The sequence below is a fragment of the Centrocercus urophasianus genome, unplaced genomic scaffold (genome assembly GCF_019232065.1).
Source record: "Centrocercus urophasianus isolate 14NV4802_14NV808 unplaced genomic scaffold, USGS_Curo_1.0 seq_33, whole genome shotgun sequence".
Lineage (NCBI taxonomy): Eukaryota > Metazoa > Chordata > Aves > Galliformes > Phasianidae > Centrocercus > Centrocercus urophasianus.
In genome coordinates, this window is record NW_024884900.1 from 6,218,605 (window position 1) to 6,234,394 (window position 15,790).

The 15,790-nt window shown below is 44.0% G+C and overlaps 1 protein-coding gene and 1 long non-coding RNA gene across 7 annotated transcripts in view; one reads left to right on the top strand and one right to left on the bottom strand.

Moving 5' to 3' along the window:
- Window positions 1-15,790, bottom strand: part of COL26A1 (collagen type XXVI alpha 1 chain) — a 157,302-nt gene that overhangs the window by 6,966 nt on the left and 134,546 nt on the right. For 4 of the 6 annotated variants that reach the window (XM_042829905.1, XM_042829903.1, XM_042829902.1 and 1 more), the window contains 5 exons: window positions 10,963-11,055; window positions 9,448-9,509; window positions 6,922-6,984; window positions 1,607-1,651; window positions 44-128 (listed from right to left, as the gene is read on the bottom strand). In XM_042829905.1, coding sequence (XP_042685839.1) covers window positions 44-128; window positions 1,607-1,651; window positions 6,922-6,984; window positions 9,448-9,509; window positions 10,963-11,055 — 348 coding nt within the window. Of the gene's footprint in view, window positions 1-13; window positions 129-1,606; window positions 1,652-6,921; window positions 6,985-9,447; window positions 9,510-10,962; window positions 11,056-15,790 lie in introns of those variants that run through there. The other 2 variants (XM_042829906.1, XM_042829904.1) reach the window with 2 other exon arrangements.
- LOC122166272 lies at window positions 952-15,787 on the top strand. The gene is made up of 2 exons (XR_006170758.1): window positions 952-3,124; window positions 5,865-15,787. It is a non-coding gene; the product is annotated as an uncharacterized LOC122166272 (long non-coding RNA).

The window sequence follows — 15,790 nt, forward strand, 5'->3', positions numbered from 1 at the left end:
AGAGACCCAGTTATATAGAAAAGAAAACTTCAGCGAGGCTTACCATGAATTCCTATCATGTGCTCTAGAATCAAGACCCTCTCAGCTAAAATCTTCAGAGCTTCTCGAAGTTGTTGAACACCTTCCCCCTGCAAGACAGAAAAGAAAACCAACAGTGCTAAATATTTGCAAAACAGGCTTCTTGTACATAATGTTGGCTTGGTAATGCCAAACTGTGCAGTGTAAATATTTAACAAGAGAAGTCATAAAAACATGAGATAAGCTGCAAGAGTAAAGTTGGAATGCAGGAGAAATCTCTAAAGAAAATCTCCTCAGTTATACCCTACATTTGCAGAGCCTCTGACTAAGCCAAACCTTTCACTTTGGTGCCTGCTTCTACAGTGAGCCAAACCCAGGGACTATATTCCTGTCAAATATGTTATGTTATGCAGCTTATGTTAATAACTGTACTGTACTACCTGGAGAACAGGTTTTGCTCTTGCCTGACGTTTACTCTGAACGCCACTGAGTTTCTTGGACTTTCTCTTCATTGGGACACCAGAAAAGCGAGAGGGTTGGCAAGCCTCATCTTGCTTCTGCCTTATAAAATAAACTGAAACAGTGGCACATGGGCTCATCCTGATGGACTTGAGCCAGCAGTGTGTGCTTGGAGGCCAACAGTACTGTGGGCTGTATCAAAAGAGGAGTGGCCAGCAGGGAGAGGGAGGTGGTTGTCCCTCTCTACTCTGCCCTCATGAGGCCCCAGCTGGAATACTGCATCCAGGTCTGGGACCCCCATCATAGGAAAAATGGGGAGCTTCTGAAAAGGGTCCAGAGGATGGCCACAAAGATGATCAGAGGGCTGGAGCACCTCTCCTGTGAAGATGGGCTGAAGGAGCTGGGCTTGTTCAGTTCAGGGAAGAGAAGGCTGCGGGGTGACCTCATTACAGCCTTCCAGTATTTAAATGGAGATTATAAACAGGAGGGTAGTCAACTTTTTACATGGGTAGGTATTGACAGAACAAGGAGGAATGGTTTTAAACTAGAGAGAAGAGTTAGATTAGATGCTGGGGAGAAGTTTTTCACTGAGAGAGTAGTGAGGTGCTGGCACAGGCTGCCCAGATTGGTTTTGAATGCCCCAACCCTAGAGGTGATTAAGGCCAGGTTGGATGGGGCCCTGGGATCTGATCCAGTACTTGATCTTGTGGCTGGCAACACTGCCTGCAGCAGGGGGGCTGGAACTTGATGATCCTTAAGCTCCCTTCCAACCCAAGCCATTCTCTGAGTCTATGACTTCGTTCTGCCTCTCACCAAGCTCTGAGGCTGGCCACAGGTAGTCTTTTCTTACCTTGTAGCAGCTTTGTGTGGGAGAATAATATTTGGGAGCAGAGGAGGTGTTCAGCATGCAGGAGGGCAGCTGACAACATGGCCAACAGACCACTAAGACCTGGCTTTCTAGCATGCAGTATGTTGTATACCAAGATTCATCTCTTCTGCTGCCCTTTTAACTGCTGACAGGAGCCTTGCCCCTCACAAACCGAAAGGAATATGATTAGAAGACAGTAAAGAGCCACAAAGTAAAGCAAAAACAAAACAAAACAAAACCACAGTAAAAACCCATGCTTACATCAGCACCTTTATCACCTTCCTCGCCCTTCTTGCCTGGTTCACCCTAAAACAAACAGAAAAGAGAAATTTGTCTCCATATGACCGAGGATCCTGCCCAGAATCACTTCCCTCCAATGGACTACAGTAAAGATGACTCCTGAGCTCTGCCCTAGCTCCCAGCAGCTTCCCAAGAGGTCACTGCTATTTCTCACATTGATAAACTTGGCTGGGGGTGGCCAAGCTGCACGAGGGGCTGGCTGCCATGGCCTGGACCTACAGCAGATCTCAATGAACAATGTCTTAGTCCACAGCGTTGAGAAAGAAATGCTGTTCTCCTCCCCCAAACATGCAATTGTGCATCTTTGATTTACACCATAAAGTTCCTCCTTTCTTCTTTCATTAATTACTCATATCATTTTCTGCCTCTGAAGATGCTCATTAAGCCTTCTGTGAGCAAAATCCCTACGTGCTGTGAACACTGGTCTGATGTTCCCCCTAACCTAAGTTCGTGCATTTCCTGAAGAACAGAAGACACAAAGAGATTAAGCCACAAGCTAAAGACAAAGCCTAACAAATGGCTGAATGAAATAGGGTGGAAATGCCTGGACTCTTCAGACTCACTGGACATCCCTGACATACTTGCAAAGCAGAGAGTGAGGATGGGATGAAGGGCTGAAGAAAAGGTTGTAGGTGCTGTACAGTATGATGAGATGGAATTAAGGAAGGGTGAAGAGAAACTTCCCAGAGGAACCAGGATCTCTCTGAATGCTGCCAGTCAAGACACCCAACTTGTTCCACTCACTTTCAGCCAAACTTCAACTCTGTTTGCACTCTAGCCATACGTGCCTATGCAGACATTGCCTGAGTGCACTGGTTCAGCTACTGCCAAAAAATCATTTGGCCAAGTCTCTTACTCTCATTAAAGGTTTTCCAGCTCAGCTTGGCAGATCAAGGTGCAAGAGGACACCGAGAGCAGCTGATGTACCTTGGGTTAACAGTGCCCTTTGAGTTCTGGTAGTGCCAGGAACCTCACAGGGCAGGGAAGAGATTCTGTCTGCCAGACTTTGGCTAGAGGGGATCTGCAAATACTGCACATCTCCTCCATTGGCATGTTGCCTTCCTGATCACTGCTCTCCACCTCTGACCTGTTAACAGGACTTTGTCAGCAGTCCTTTCCTGCAGTGCACTTTATGCCATTGACTGCCCTGTTGACAAAAGACCATTAGCAGAAGATGGCTGGTAAGGCTGCAGACATAGATGCTACCTTGCTTTGCACTGTGCAGTTAGGGCTTCCCATGAGGCAAAAGCTATCAACAGAACAACTGAACTTAGAGCAAGTAACCTCCTCTCCTAAAAAAAATCAATGGGAATCTGGCTGCTCTGTGATACTTCTGGCTCTAGAAGGAAGACTCACAGCTGCAAGACACCAGCTCCATTCCTTGAGCCACCCAAGGTGGAGAAAGCCTATGGGATCACTCTGACACACTCCACATTTCAGTGCTATGTTTCGCATTCCATTTGCAGAGGAATACTTAAGGTAAGGACTCTTGTTGAGCAAATCTCTGAGCTGGAGTCAGTTGACCTGAGCATTGTATCTGAGAGCTGGCTGAACCAGCTGCAGACCAGCTTGGTGTTTTTATGGTACCAGACATGCCAGGCAGGTACCAAAACCAACTGAGTCTCGTACACACCCGCAAGTACATCACTTACAGGAAATCCCTTAATGCCCCTCTCTCCAGTCAGACCTGCTTGCCCCTGTTGGAAATAAAGTAAGTGTCATTAGGAGACATTTTTCCATTTGACAAGAACACAGTGTCATTTTTTACTAGTGGAATTAAGATGGCTTAATGAAAAACCTTACACTTGGGATAATAAGAAGAAATTCCTTTCCCTTGACATTATCACTTAGAGACAGCAAAAGGGGGTCATGGTTTTCTGTCAAGCATCAGCTCCAAATCCCATCACACTTCGGGGACGCTCAGTTAAATACTGAGCTACTCCACTCGGTACCCTCTCCATAAGATGATTACCAATTTCTTGAACTTTACAGCAGTCAGTTATATTATAGCAGGAAGGAATTTGGCTGGAGATTCGTTTCTCACAAAGACAGAGCATTCTTCTCTCTAGTAAAACAGACAGGCTGATGCTGCCCCAGACAGCAAACAGAGCCCAGGACTCCCACAGAGCACTGATTTAATCTGCCTCCTGCTCCACACACACGTCCCCGCGTTAACTCCAGCAGCTACTGATCAAACCCACACACAGTATTTTGGTTGATTTGTTTCTTTTTCCTGCTGTGCTGATTTTCACATTGTTCTCTGTGCTTTCTTTCTTTCTTTTTGGCTAAACTAAAACATTTTGGAACCGTATGTGTTGGTGGAATGAAACGCCATCAATTTCAACATCTTTTTAGTCCCTGTTTTCCTCTGCAGCTCTGGTTGCCCACCCCAGAACATGCTGGAGCAGAGCACAATCCCTAACTAGGAGAAAAGCTATAGATTATTTCATGAGAGAGCAGGGGCAGGGCAAAGGGAGGCAAAATTTAAAAGCATCTTAAGAAATCTATTGATGAAACAGCCACACACTGAAACCGGTTCTTTTCCCTAAACATAAACAGAAACAAACCATCCTTTTGTTCCTCAAAAATCATCTAGCTGGCGGCAGCTTTTTGTAGCATTTGCCAAAAAGGGAGAGCTGCTTTGTTACTCTGTCCATCCCACTGCTGCTTTGTAGAACACAAATGGGCCTTGGGCATCTCAAAACATTACTGTGGAGACCTGTGCAATGCACAGCCAGACAGCATCAGACAAAGGCCCACACTGACACAGAGAGCGCCAGGAGGAAGCCCAGTTTGTCAGGTGCTCTCAGCATCTTCAAAGGGAAATGCTTGGATTCTGCACTGGAAGGAGCAAGGGATGTGAAAAAAGCACAGGCAAGCAGCAAACCACAGAGAGGAGACATAACAACACACTAGAAATACATAAACAGACTGTTCTCGGTGTCCAGGGGGAACAGAAAAGGATGTTATCAGCTTAAAGGGGATCAAAGGATATTTAGGTTGGATGTTAGAAATATCTTTTATCCCAGGCCCTCAAGAGCTGTACCTCTGCAGACTGCCTGCGGATGATGTGACGCATCCCTCGCTGGCACTCGTTAAGAATTAGATGAACAGAGACTGATCATGAGTGGCACACACAAATGTGCCATCGAGGGGATGTGCTCAGACTGCTTCAGGTCTCTTTCTACATCTGTTCTTTCGGAGATTAAGCAGGAAGAATGTATAATAACATTTTCTCATACCTCAACAGATATTGTCAACCCTCCTCTGCTTTTCTTTGCAGCTGCACAGCTCCTCCGCTCCGTGTAAAGCCAGCCCTAATTTGTATCCACCAAACCCCAAATTGCAGCACGTAGTTGTCAAAACCAGCATTCAAATCCACACTCACAAAAGACAAAAAGCACACAGAACGTCCTACAGAAATTCTGCCAGAAAAAGCGATCAGCTCTGCTTTCCATGCTAAGAAAGAAAGGGCAGGAAACAGCATTTTTCTATTTAGGAAAGCATTGTGTATTTGAAAATCTCATTTGTCCCAAACCTAGAAGGAGAGGTACAGCTCTGAATATATACGAGGAAGGCATGAGATCAGAGTCTCAAGCATTTGTACTGAATGTGGACACTGTGCATCACAGCTTTTGTTTCAGAGGAAGTGCAGAAACACTCTTAGCAATATGACCAACCACAAACTAAAGCACCGTGTTCAGGGAATCATTGAGGAAGAGCTCTTACCAGTTTCCTGGATGGAAATTAGACACCTTGTTAAATGGCATGCTTCCTTCTTTTCTTTTTAAACTGGAAGTTAGCATTTAATGGCAACAAGCTGTAGTGGCTAGCCTGTACTGAAATTACAGTTACGGTTTCACTCTTTATTAGAACTTTAGGCTCAGAAATGCATTAGAGTCTAATCTATTAGTAAAGCCAAAGTGGGTGACCTGCATAAGATGCTCTCTTTCAGGTGGTTTCTTATGTAAGAGTGGAGACCAAGAACCCATAAAATGGGCAAAGATGCTCAAATAAATACGAGTTTTTTGAAAGCATATCTACTCCAACTCTCAGATATCCCCTTCTCTTTCATGTGAAGTCCCTCAGGAGAACGTGAAACAACCCACCTGGGCCTTGCACAGTCTGGACAGAGGAACATAAGTATTTCACTAGTTATTCTCATGAATTCAAAAAGTCACCAAATAGGAGTTAACCAATTTGTATTTGCCTTTTTTAGCACCTTTGGTCACCCCTCTGTTTTTTTGGAGTACTGAGCAGAAAAAAAGGAGAAAAGGAGATGCACGTCATCTACAGCTACCTACCTGCAGGCAGTGACCTCCAACGTGATGGTAAAAGTGGCACTTGGAAGAGAATTTGTTCCCTACAGCTGCAGCACAAGAGCATGCCTATACAGCCACCACTGCAGATATCTTTTTCTTTTTTTCCTAACAGGTGCCAGCCAACATTTTTCTTCTCTCTTTCTTTAATTCTTTGACCATTCCACAGTAGGGTCTCAATAACGTTCCACAGTCCATCTACACCCACTTCCACATTTTGCAGATCTAACTGCTCAATGCTTGCACCATGTACTAAGATCTCTGGTGATTTTGTGTCCCTAGTGCTTCTCAGAAGCAGTTTCAAAGACCGTGGCCTTTTGGAGAGTAAGCTTGACAGAAACAGCTGTAGGCCAAACTGCCATCTGAAACCCTTCCTTAAATGCTGGAGTGGGGATCTGACATGGATATATCCTTGTTAAGATTTTTCTCTGTTCGTTCCTAAATTTCATCTGTGTGCTAATAATATTCCAACAGCCCTTCTTGCTACAGTTGTTATCATTTGACATAATTCATTGAGGACTGAGGTATAGCAAACTTTCTAAATAAATTAAGAGCATCACTTGACCTGGGGAACAACTTTGGTTCAGAAGTCTGATGAGCTTTTACTGCATTACCATCACAGATGGAAGTCATCAGAACATCTAAAACAGTCCACACTAAAGAGCTTTGGTTGGCAGAAGAAGGCTGGCCTCTGCCAGGTTTAACATTCCAAGTATTTATTACCTCTATCTCCTTAGGGAACACCAGACACTATGTAAGTTATTCAGTCTTTTATCTGTATGGGAAACCTTCATCTTGTTGGTTTGTTTTGGGTTTTTTTTCTTGCAAAAGACTTAGAAATTCTACATTTAAAATTGGTCATGGCTGCAGTCCCACAGAATCTGAAAGAGCTGTATAAGTTTCTAAGGCATTCACCCAGATCTCGCTGGGAATCCCTCCACATACGTAAAACCTTACCCTCTCTCCTCGGTCTCCTTTGGAGCCTTTGGGCCCAGGTTGTCCTGGAGAGCCTGGTAAGCCCTAGAAGAGATGCATGACAAGAAGAATTTAGTTTCTATTGCACATCCATTATGAAGATATAGCCAATACATTTCCCAGTGATCCTCAGCTTCTGTAAACCCCATATATGCATTAAGTGACTAGGCTGGATTCTTGTTTGCCCTCAAGCAATAACAATGGAAGCTCTTTTTGCAGATACCTTAAGCCCTATATTTTCTACATATCCCTCTTCTTAGTTCTCTTAATGAACTGCATGCTGCTGATATAACATTTTGTGAAGGGTCAATGTGACAGGATAGTTCTTGTTCTCAGTGACTGAGAAGAAATTAACAAATAGATGGTATGGTGAGCCTAAAAATCCCCGCTGCTTTCCCCCCTCTTCATAATTGCCTCAGTGGGTGGCATGAGTAACCATACATACCTGAAAATTAATTGGATTGTGTAGTGGAAATTATTTTGAAGCGATTCACTCACCCTAATAAACAATTTTCAAATTAAGCCCAATCTCTACTAATAATTTTGCTCCCTGGGTTGAGTAAATCTATAAAGCAAATCACCAATGGTTATGAAGGGTGTTGTCTCCAGACTTCTACTAATTGAACTGCTCTGCAGAAATTGATCCAAATTCTTAAATTACCCATCCAGTGAAGCCGCAGTGAGAAACCAGGCAGGAAGAGAACAACACTGTTTGTTTCTATTTACCATGTCAGCTCCACATGACCGTATGCAAGATGCTTTTTTCCACCTCAAGTAACTTGAACTTGAAGTCCTTGGAGACTGCAGCACAAGGAACCCCAGCTCCGCATCAGGCAGCTGCTGCTTCACGCTGACTTGTTTAACAGCAGCCCCCACTACCCACCACCTCTCAGCATCCAGTGAAATGGGCTTTCTAGCACAGCCGCCAGGAACCTCAGCCTGTAGTTAAGTGGCCCAACAAGGTCAGGCCTTAGTGTTTCAAGGGACAGTGGGAGGAACGCTCTCCCAGTTTCAGGATTTTGAGGGACTAGTGGAGAAGCACTCTCTCAGCTTCATCTGGGAGGCAGCCCTGCTCACCATTATCACGTTGCTCCTTGCCTGCAGTCAGTCCAACCAGCTCACCATCAACTTGTGCAAGATGGCAGCTTAGCTACGCCACCTCTGTATCCACAAAAGATGCACAGATTCAAGCGTGATAGAGGAGGTTAACCAGGGCTGGCAAGCAAGGTAGGGCACAGACCAGATTTGGCCTTATGTCAAAAAGCAGCGTGAACAAAGCTCAAGTGTCCATAGGTGACCTCTGCACCTGACAGCTCTGTACATTCGACTTCAGTGCGTGTTTGCAGAGGGATGCTCAAGGAACACTGAATTAAACAAGTCTCTTGTTAAAAATAAAAAATTTATAATGCCTACTGCATGTGAAAAAGCCAGACTCTATTAAAGAACCTATTTATGAATTGTGAATTACCTTATATTTAATCACGTTAAACTGCAACTGTCGTTTGACTGCCAAACTTCCCACTGTGTTCATATCTATCTGGCGTTTCTCACCGCTCTCCAGAGCATTCACTAATTGAAATGATTCTGCTACACTGGCAAAATTTCACTAACTTGCTCTCATTGCTTCTTCAAAGTGATTAATAAATACATAGTAGAAGTCTCCTTTCTCTAATTTCCAGCAATCCCAAACCTGTCATATCAGGATCTAAGTCACATCCGTTGTCTAAATTACTTAAACTTTCTCTCTCTTCTGTACTTCTCAGTCACTTTTATCTCTTTAATTCAAGTAAGATACCTAATATAGAAATATTTGTTGTCACTGGTTTGCCTCTACAGTAGGAAACATTCATCCCAAACTAGAGTCCTGTTGTATCAGCCAACCACCATCTGCAGCAGTTTGGCCACTCATTATTCATCATAACCTTCATTTTTTCAACTTCTTTTTTCATCCATGTGGCTATTTTGCCCTTCCACCATAAAACATTCTTTTGACTGAGTTTACAATTCCCCATAATTATCCTCCCCTCCACAATTTTGGTATCAATATCTAATGAATCAAACTGATTGGAATTTGTGAAGTTTGTACTGAATGGAAAGTGCTATTTCCAATAAATTAGGATGAAGAAATTCACCTTGGTGAACTGGTGAATTCTCAATGACACATTTTTCCTCTTTTATGTGTTCCACAGGAAATGCAGTGTTTTTCTATCACAATGTTAGTAAAGCCCACGTCAAATCCTTTGCATCAACTCAGGCTACGGTGAAATGTTTTGACACAGTAGCAGCAAGATATGTTGTTATGATTGAGGGAAAACCTGGAAAGTAGAACCATTTCAACTTCTTAACCCAGTTCATTATGAAAGACAGGTATGAAAATCACAGACTTTCATGAGGAGCTAGGCATTGCATCTAAGACCTATAAAATAGTTCTCCTCTTTCTGAAATGAGAAGATGCTCCACACCTACCCCCCAACTCTGCCCCTCAGCCCAAAGCAGGAAAACCCTTACTTGTGATCCAGGGACTCCGATAGGTCCTGGAGGCCCTTTGGGTCCCGATGCACCCGGTGGTCCTGGGGGGAATCATCAGTTGAGACAATGTTAAGGAGATTTAGAAGGCTCTTAAATTTCAAACATATGCGTTTCATTTTATTGTTCTACTTCATCTCCAGTGGGTGAGAGCCATTCATTGATCACAAGACTGCAGCATAAGTACTACATCATGCACCGGATTCTTGGACACCCATATCCTAATATCACACGTGCCTTAGGGAAGCTCTTAGAGCTCGGGGAGGAAAAAAAAGGTGAAAATAGGCAGGAAGGATGACAGCAAGGTGCTGCAAAATAACAGCTCTGAAGAAATCTTAAGCTAGATCCATGAAACATCAGAGCGGACTGCTGTTTTAGAAATGGAGGAAGTCCTGCAGGTGGCCAGGGAAGTCTGCAAGTCTGCATGAGTCAGTCTCTGGTGCTGATGAACACAAAGGAGACAGAGGTTGGATGTAGCCAGAACGAGAAGCCAACTGTGGCAAAGCAAAGCACTCTTTTGTTCTTTGCATGCTCACTTCAGTAGCAAAAAAGTTCTTTTTAAGTCTGTATCACAGAAGAGGCCGTTTCCAGGACATGTTAAACACTGCCTGAACAGGTCAAATTGTTTTACAGTCACAGAACAAATTCATTACTTTTGGAAAGATAATTATATCCCAACTGCAGCTGTTAAATTGTACCTGGAAATGAGAGACAGGATATTTGCTTAGTCTGAATTTAGTAATACTCCTCTCTGCTTTGGTTGTCAAAACCCTTGAGATGAAACAACGCAGACACCATGTACAAAGTACAGCTGAATTAGCCTCAATCATTAATGCACCATACAAATGCTTAAGTCAGAGAATAAAGGAACTGAAGGATAAATTAAAGGCCCTCATAATGAAAGGAAAAGTTTTCTGCAACTGATGTGAGTTCGCTCCTAAATATGTATCATACTGGGACATGCTGATGTTTGCAGGAATATTATCATTTAATCCACTTATCAGCACTGAGAAACAAAAGATTTGCTACTGAATTTTGGTCCCAGATTCTGATGTCAGTTATATAGGTGCAAATCTGGAGTAGCTCAAACCATCTCCAAAGTGTGCAGAGATATCACTGAGAACAGCTGGTCAGATCCTGCTCAGTAGAGCTCTACAGCAACCAGACAGGATTGCACCAGCAGTGAGAACAGCTCTGCTCCCACAGAGGAATTCAAAGGGCAACCCACTCTTAAAGGCACTCTTCAATTATTCCCTTCTCAGAGTATGTCCTCTCAAAGCAGCAAGGAAACATTAGAAGTCTCAAGAAAAATCTGCCTCTATAAACAGATAAGAACTAGTTACTTCTTGCCATCCTACCCACTACCCATGGCTGCACAGCCCTTCCACTGAGGACCACGTGCTTTCCCCGCAGGCATCCCACAGCACACTTCCTCTCCTTGCTCCTTTGCTCCTCTTCCCTATCACTACAGCTTTGCAGCTCAACTGAGTGCATTACCTGGGGGTCCCACAGGGCCCGGTGCTCCCCGTGGTCCTGGTAGGCCAGCCATGATGGTATCTATGACAGTGGAAGCCAACTGGGGTTCTCCATCTGTGTTAAAAAGCAGAACAGTCAGTGCCCCTGCAGCAAGAGCCGCCCAGTCCCAGGACTTTCTCTCCAAAACCCTCTGGCGCCTGTTGCTGGTGAAGGGCAGGCAGAGCTTCTGGATGCAAGATCTGGACTCCAGGAGCAATCCAAGAGCATAGGCTGTATCCCCCAGATCTCATCCCATCTCTTCTGAGCCCTGAAGAATCGTCCTTTCTGTCCAAAAACTGGTGTTCCTGCACACCCATATTGTATTACCTTTGGAATGCTGAAGCAGTTTAAAAGTAGCTCTGCGCTGTACAGTAATAATTATTTTAGCTTGTGCAGGTCTGGGGAACGGGTGGAGATGGGAGCAGAGCAGGGAGAGGGAAGCCATTAGCAGAAACTGGAGTAATGTTGTGCTTTTGCACATCTTTCTTAGTCGTCTCCTGCTGGGAGTAAAGCTCGTCACTCTGTAGCTGTCACATCTTCGAACCACTGGGCTTAACTTACCACTTCTGTTGGTAACTGAAGAGAAAAAAAAACAACTACATATGAAAGAAAACACCCCTTTTTCTTGCAAAACCACCATTAACCAGTCTGTTCCCCACAGACCTACATGCCAGCAGTCCGTGGGGTACCTGTACAGCAGCATCTTTCACCCTGAGCATCCCACAGCACTGCTTGACAGTGTGGAAACCAAGGCATGAAAATTCCACAACTGGCAAAGACACCAATTACACAAAGCAAGGAAGGGAGCCCCCAGGTCTTGATGCTATGAAGATTCACAATCCATTCCCCTGGCCAGCACTATAGAGCCAACAGCAGGTTTCCTGATTATGCCTGGAGATCTTGACTCTCTGTCAACCCTCTGAGAAGTCCACATTTTCCACATTTGGAGGCCACCAGAATGAAGAATGCCCATCTCTTTCTTCCTGCCCATGGTCTCAAACACCCTTGCACCCATCCCTTTAACTCATTATGCTGAAATTCTGGAGAACTTTTTGCAGGTGTAAAACTCTGCAGGTGGCTCAGTGCTCTACTGATGACAACATTAAATAATACCAGGAACATGGGAGGGATGTTTGTTTTCTCTGCAGGATTCAGCCACAACAACATGCAGTGGAATCTCCAGAAACATTATCAGACACATCACAAAGCCTTTTCAAACTCTGGAGCACTGGCAACAACAGAGAAAATGTTCAATGTCCTTGTTTGAAAGCATCTCCAAGGGAAATTGTGAAATCTTTTTAACTGCCAGGGACGACAGTATATGTCTGCAATGCCCTCCTGGCAGCAGAGCAGCATGAGATCTAACCCAGGTCCCTCTGAGAACTAAATTTCGAGCCTAAAACTTGAATGTAAACAGGTATTTCTTAGACTATTGTTTCCAGACCCATCCATCTTCCCTTCTTCACAAAACAGCTGAGACTGTTTTTTTGTTCAGAAGGGAAGGTACCCAAGTGAAGTGTGTAATCCAATTAATTTGAGTTTTATTTGACCATGTCAAAATCCATCATGGTTCGGGAGTAAGATGAGATTGGGAAACGAGCATCGAAGAGCAATTGCAGAGCCTTTTGTTTTTAAAGAACAAGTGGCCAACAAAATTAAATGTGTATCCACTGAGAGGAGGAGAGGATAGGCTACAAATGAACTGGGATTTAATTACTGCTGGAGGTAAACCAGGAACAAGCATTTGGGTTACAAAACATTCCCACTAAGTGGTACGTTACTACAATGATGGAGTTATACCCCACAAATCCACCCACCCTGACATTAGATCCACTGGACTCAAAGTTATTTATGAAAGGCAATTTGGTAACTGCGACACAGAAGAGAGCAGTGTCTCAGTTCTAACACTGAGCTGATTCTACACCACATACCTGATGCACGCTTTTGTAAGTGGCAGAGAAGGAAAGCAGTGCTGCAGCAGCGGCCCCAACAGAGGGGCAGGGCAGTCTGGCTTCTGGCTTGTATCTCATGTTTCTGACTAAGGGATAAATTCCCCCTTTATAAGCTTGATTTGTTGAGACAGGATGGAAATGAAGTAATCCTGTCCTAATTTCTTTCTGCTACCTGATCTGGAGGGAGACAACTGGGACCAATTTCTTTACCACCGCACTGTGAAACTGTGAGAAAACGTCTCCCCATTTTTGGCTTCTGCCTACTGATAAACACTGCCAACAAGAACTTATTGTGATTAATAAAGGCACATGCATTAACCACATTCAGGCGGAACCAAACACTGCAGTATTAATAATAATCCAATACAGCTTTCTCACATCTCTGTGGGTGCACATGCCCATTACCAGGAATATGCTTCCCTCTGCTGTCAGCAGCTGGAATCTTGTGTTTATAGTTTTCAGATGTGCTCCATTAAAAAGAAAAAAAGAAAAGAAAAAAAAAGAAAAGGAAAGGAAAACCTATGCAGGATTTGCAAGGCTAAGCTTTATTGGCTGTTGAGGATCAGCTTTCCACCAACCTGTGGTAGGCAAAATCAGCCAGCACGTAAGGAAAACATTAATTTTGTAAGAAACTGGTCTCAAAATTGCATAACTTTACCATGACCAGGCAGATGACTTATACTGGCAGATCAGTATTGAGATTTTTTTCTCTTAAACAACAGAACTTGTTACAGATTTTGGGCTCACATACCCAATGTCAGTACACCAACAAAACCAGCTTGTTCCACGTAGTCTCTGCTGTACACATCTATAGGAAATTTCATCTCCACAGAACACTACAGAGCCCTGCCTATGCCCTGGGAGGAATTGGATGAACAATGTGCCCCCAGCAGACAGCCCTGCTGCACCTTTCTAACTCCTGCAATTCAGTGAGAGGGCAATATACAGGAGTTGGCAGTGCCTGGCTCACTCAACCACCACCGAAAGCTAAAGAAGGAGCAGAAGGAACCCAAGGAAGTGTGAGTGGAATAGAGCAACATTTTCAGGCATGAGGTTTGGGATAAAGCTGTCAGTAGCTGGCAGAGGGCATGGCAGCTGCACGAGGGGAAAGGCCTGTGCTTTCTGCTCTGTCCAAGCACCAGTTAGCAGGTAACATTTATTTAATCAGTTACAAAACTGATTAAATAAAATTCTGCAACACAAAATTCCAGGGAGTGTACAGCTTTCTGCTTCTTACATGACCTGAGTTACAAATGCAGGAGAGCCTGTCAGCTCCATCAGTGCCACTCTCTGCAACCGCGGTATTTTAATTCCATACAGCATTAGGGCTTCATCTGGAAACCTGTAGACAACATCAGTTGCTGAGTTCTCCCAAAAGTAGATAAATGAAGCAATGCTAAGTTTCCTGGCTACTACTTCTGCACCAAGAAATCCACTACAGGTAGGAAAAATACAGGGCTGCCCCAGGATGCAGCGGTCACCATTTGCTCATGGACTTCAAGTCCATGTGGGAGCCTGCTGCCCAGTAGTGGCTGAATTAATACAGGTATTTATCCACTTGTTTACCTATTTCCCATTTTGGGACAATAGTGTTTACTCTTCTCATACATCAGCTGGGAAGGCCATGCAATCTGTGTCTTTGCAAGCTTTTAAGCCTATCCATTATCTTGCAAGAGTTTAATTTAAATAGCAGCAGGAGGAAAGGGGCTGTGATGGTACCTAGACCATCCTTTGGAATAAAAGGCTTAATGCAGAATTTTCTTTGTTAGAAGACTCAGGAATGCAGCAGCTCAATCTACATTTTGTGAAAAACCTTAGCATTGAACCTCAATTAATTTAATCTTGTCCATATGCTTTAAGTAACTGAATATAAAATAGAACTGTTAAAAGTTCTTTCCAAATTAAAACTACATCTGTTCACTTCACAGGAAAAGAAGTCTGGAAAGGAGAGTGGGTGGAAGGAAAAGGAAAGCTCTAGAACGCCATCAGGCACAGGGAGATTTACTAATCCTTGGCTGTAAGCAGTGCAACTGTGCTTTGAAACTGGACACGAGCAGAAGAGCTGGGGAAAAGGCACAGCTGAAGTTTGGGGGAGTGGAGATGGGAGACCAGCAGAGCTGGGGCTCCAGGGGTTTACACACCAAGCAGAGATATGTCTGAGTTCTGCTTTACCATTATTAGATGCCAGCAACACAAGAGCAGACCAGAAGAAATCTGATCAAGCCTGAATATGACTGCTCAGATAAGAGTGCATGACGTGCCTTTCCAAGAAAGCCTTTTCTTGCCATGCACAAAACAAATCAAGCAAATATATCTTTAAAATCACCACAAGCTCAAAGAAATGTTGACCCTCCAGACACAGGGAAAGAATAAATTACAGTCTTGGTCTGGGCTTTTGAGCCCACAGTTCTGTGTTTTGCATGGATAAGGGATGATGCTGTGCCAAAAACACAGGTGGGGAGACATGTCTGCAGGGGCAGGAAAAGAGCTGCACTGAACAGATGTCCTCGTTATGTTATGTAACTTCAGAGATGCAAACATTCAGTAGTTGCTCATTTCTGAATATCCCTGAGCCCTGTAATACTGCAACAGCAGCACCACCAGATCTCACAGCCATGCAGTTTCAAAGCACCAGCACCTAACTGGCCAGACATACTGTATTTATTTACCCACGTTTCATCTTGTACAGGAACTTCCAAGAGACCCACACAATACAGGCAGCTTCATCCTGCTGCTTCTAGGGAAGGCAGAGCTCTGACAGAGCACAACAGGGAAGGAGGGAAGAAGAGCTGAGCTGCTCTGGGCCTGTCCATCCTGCTGATGTACCAGAAGGAAAAAAAAAAAGAAAAAAAGGGGAA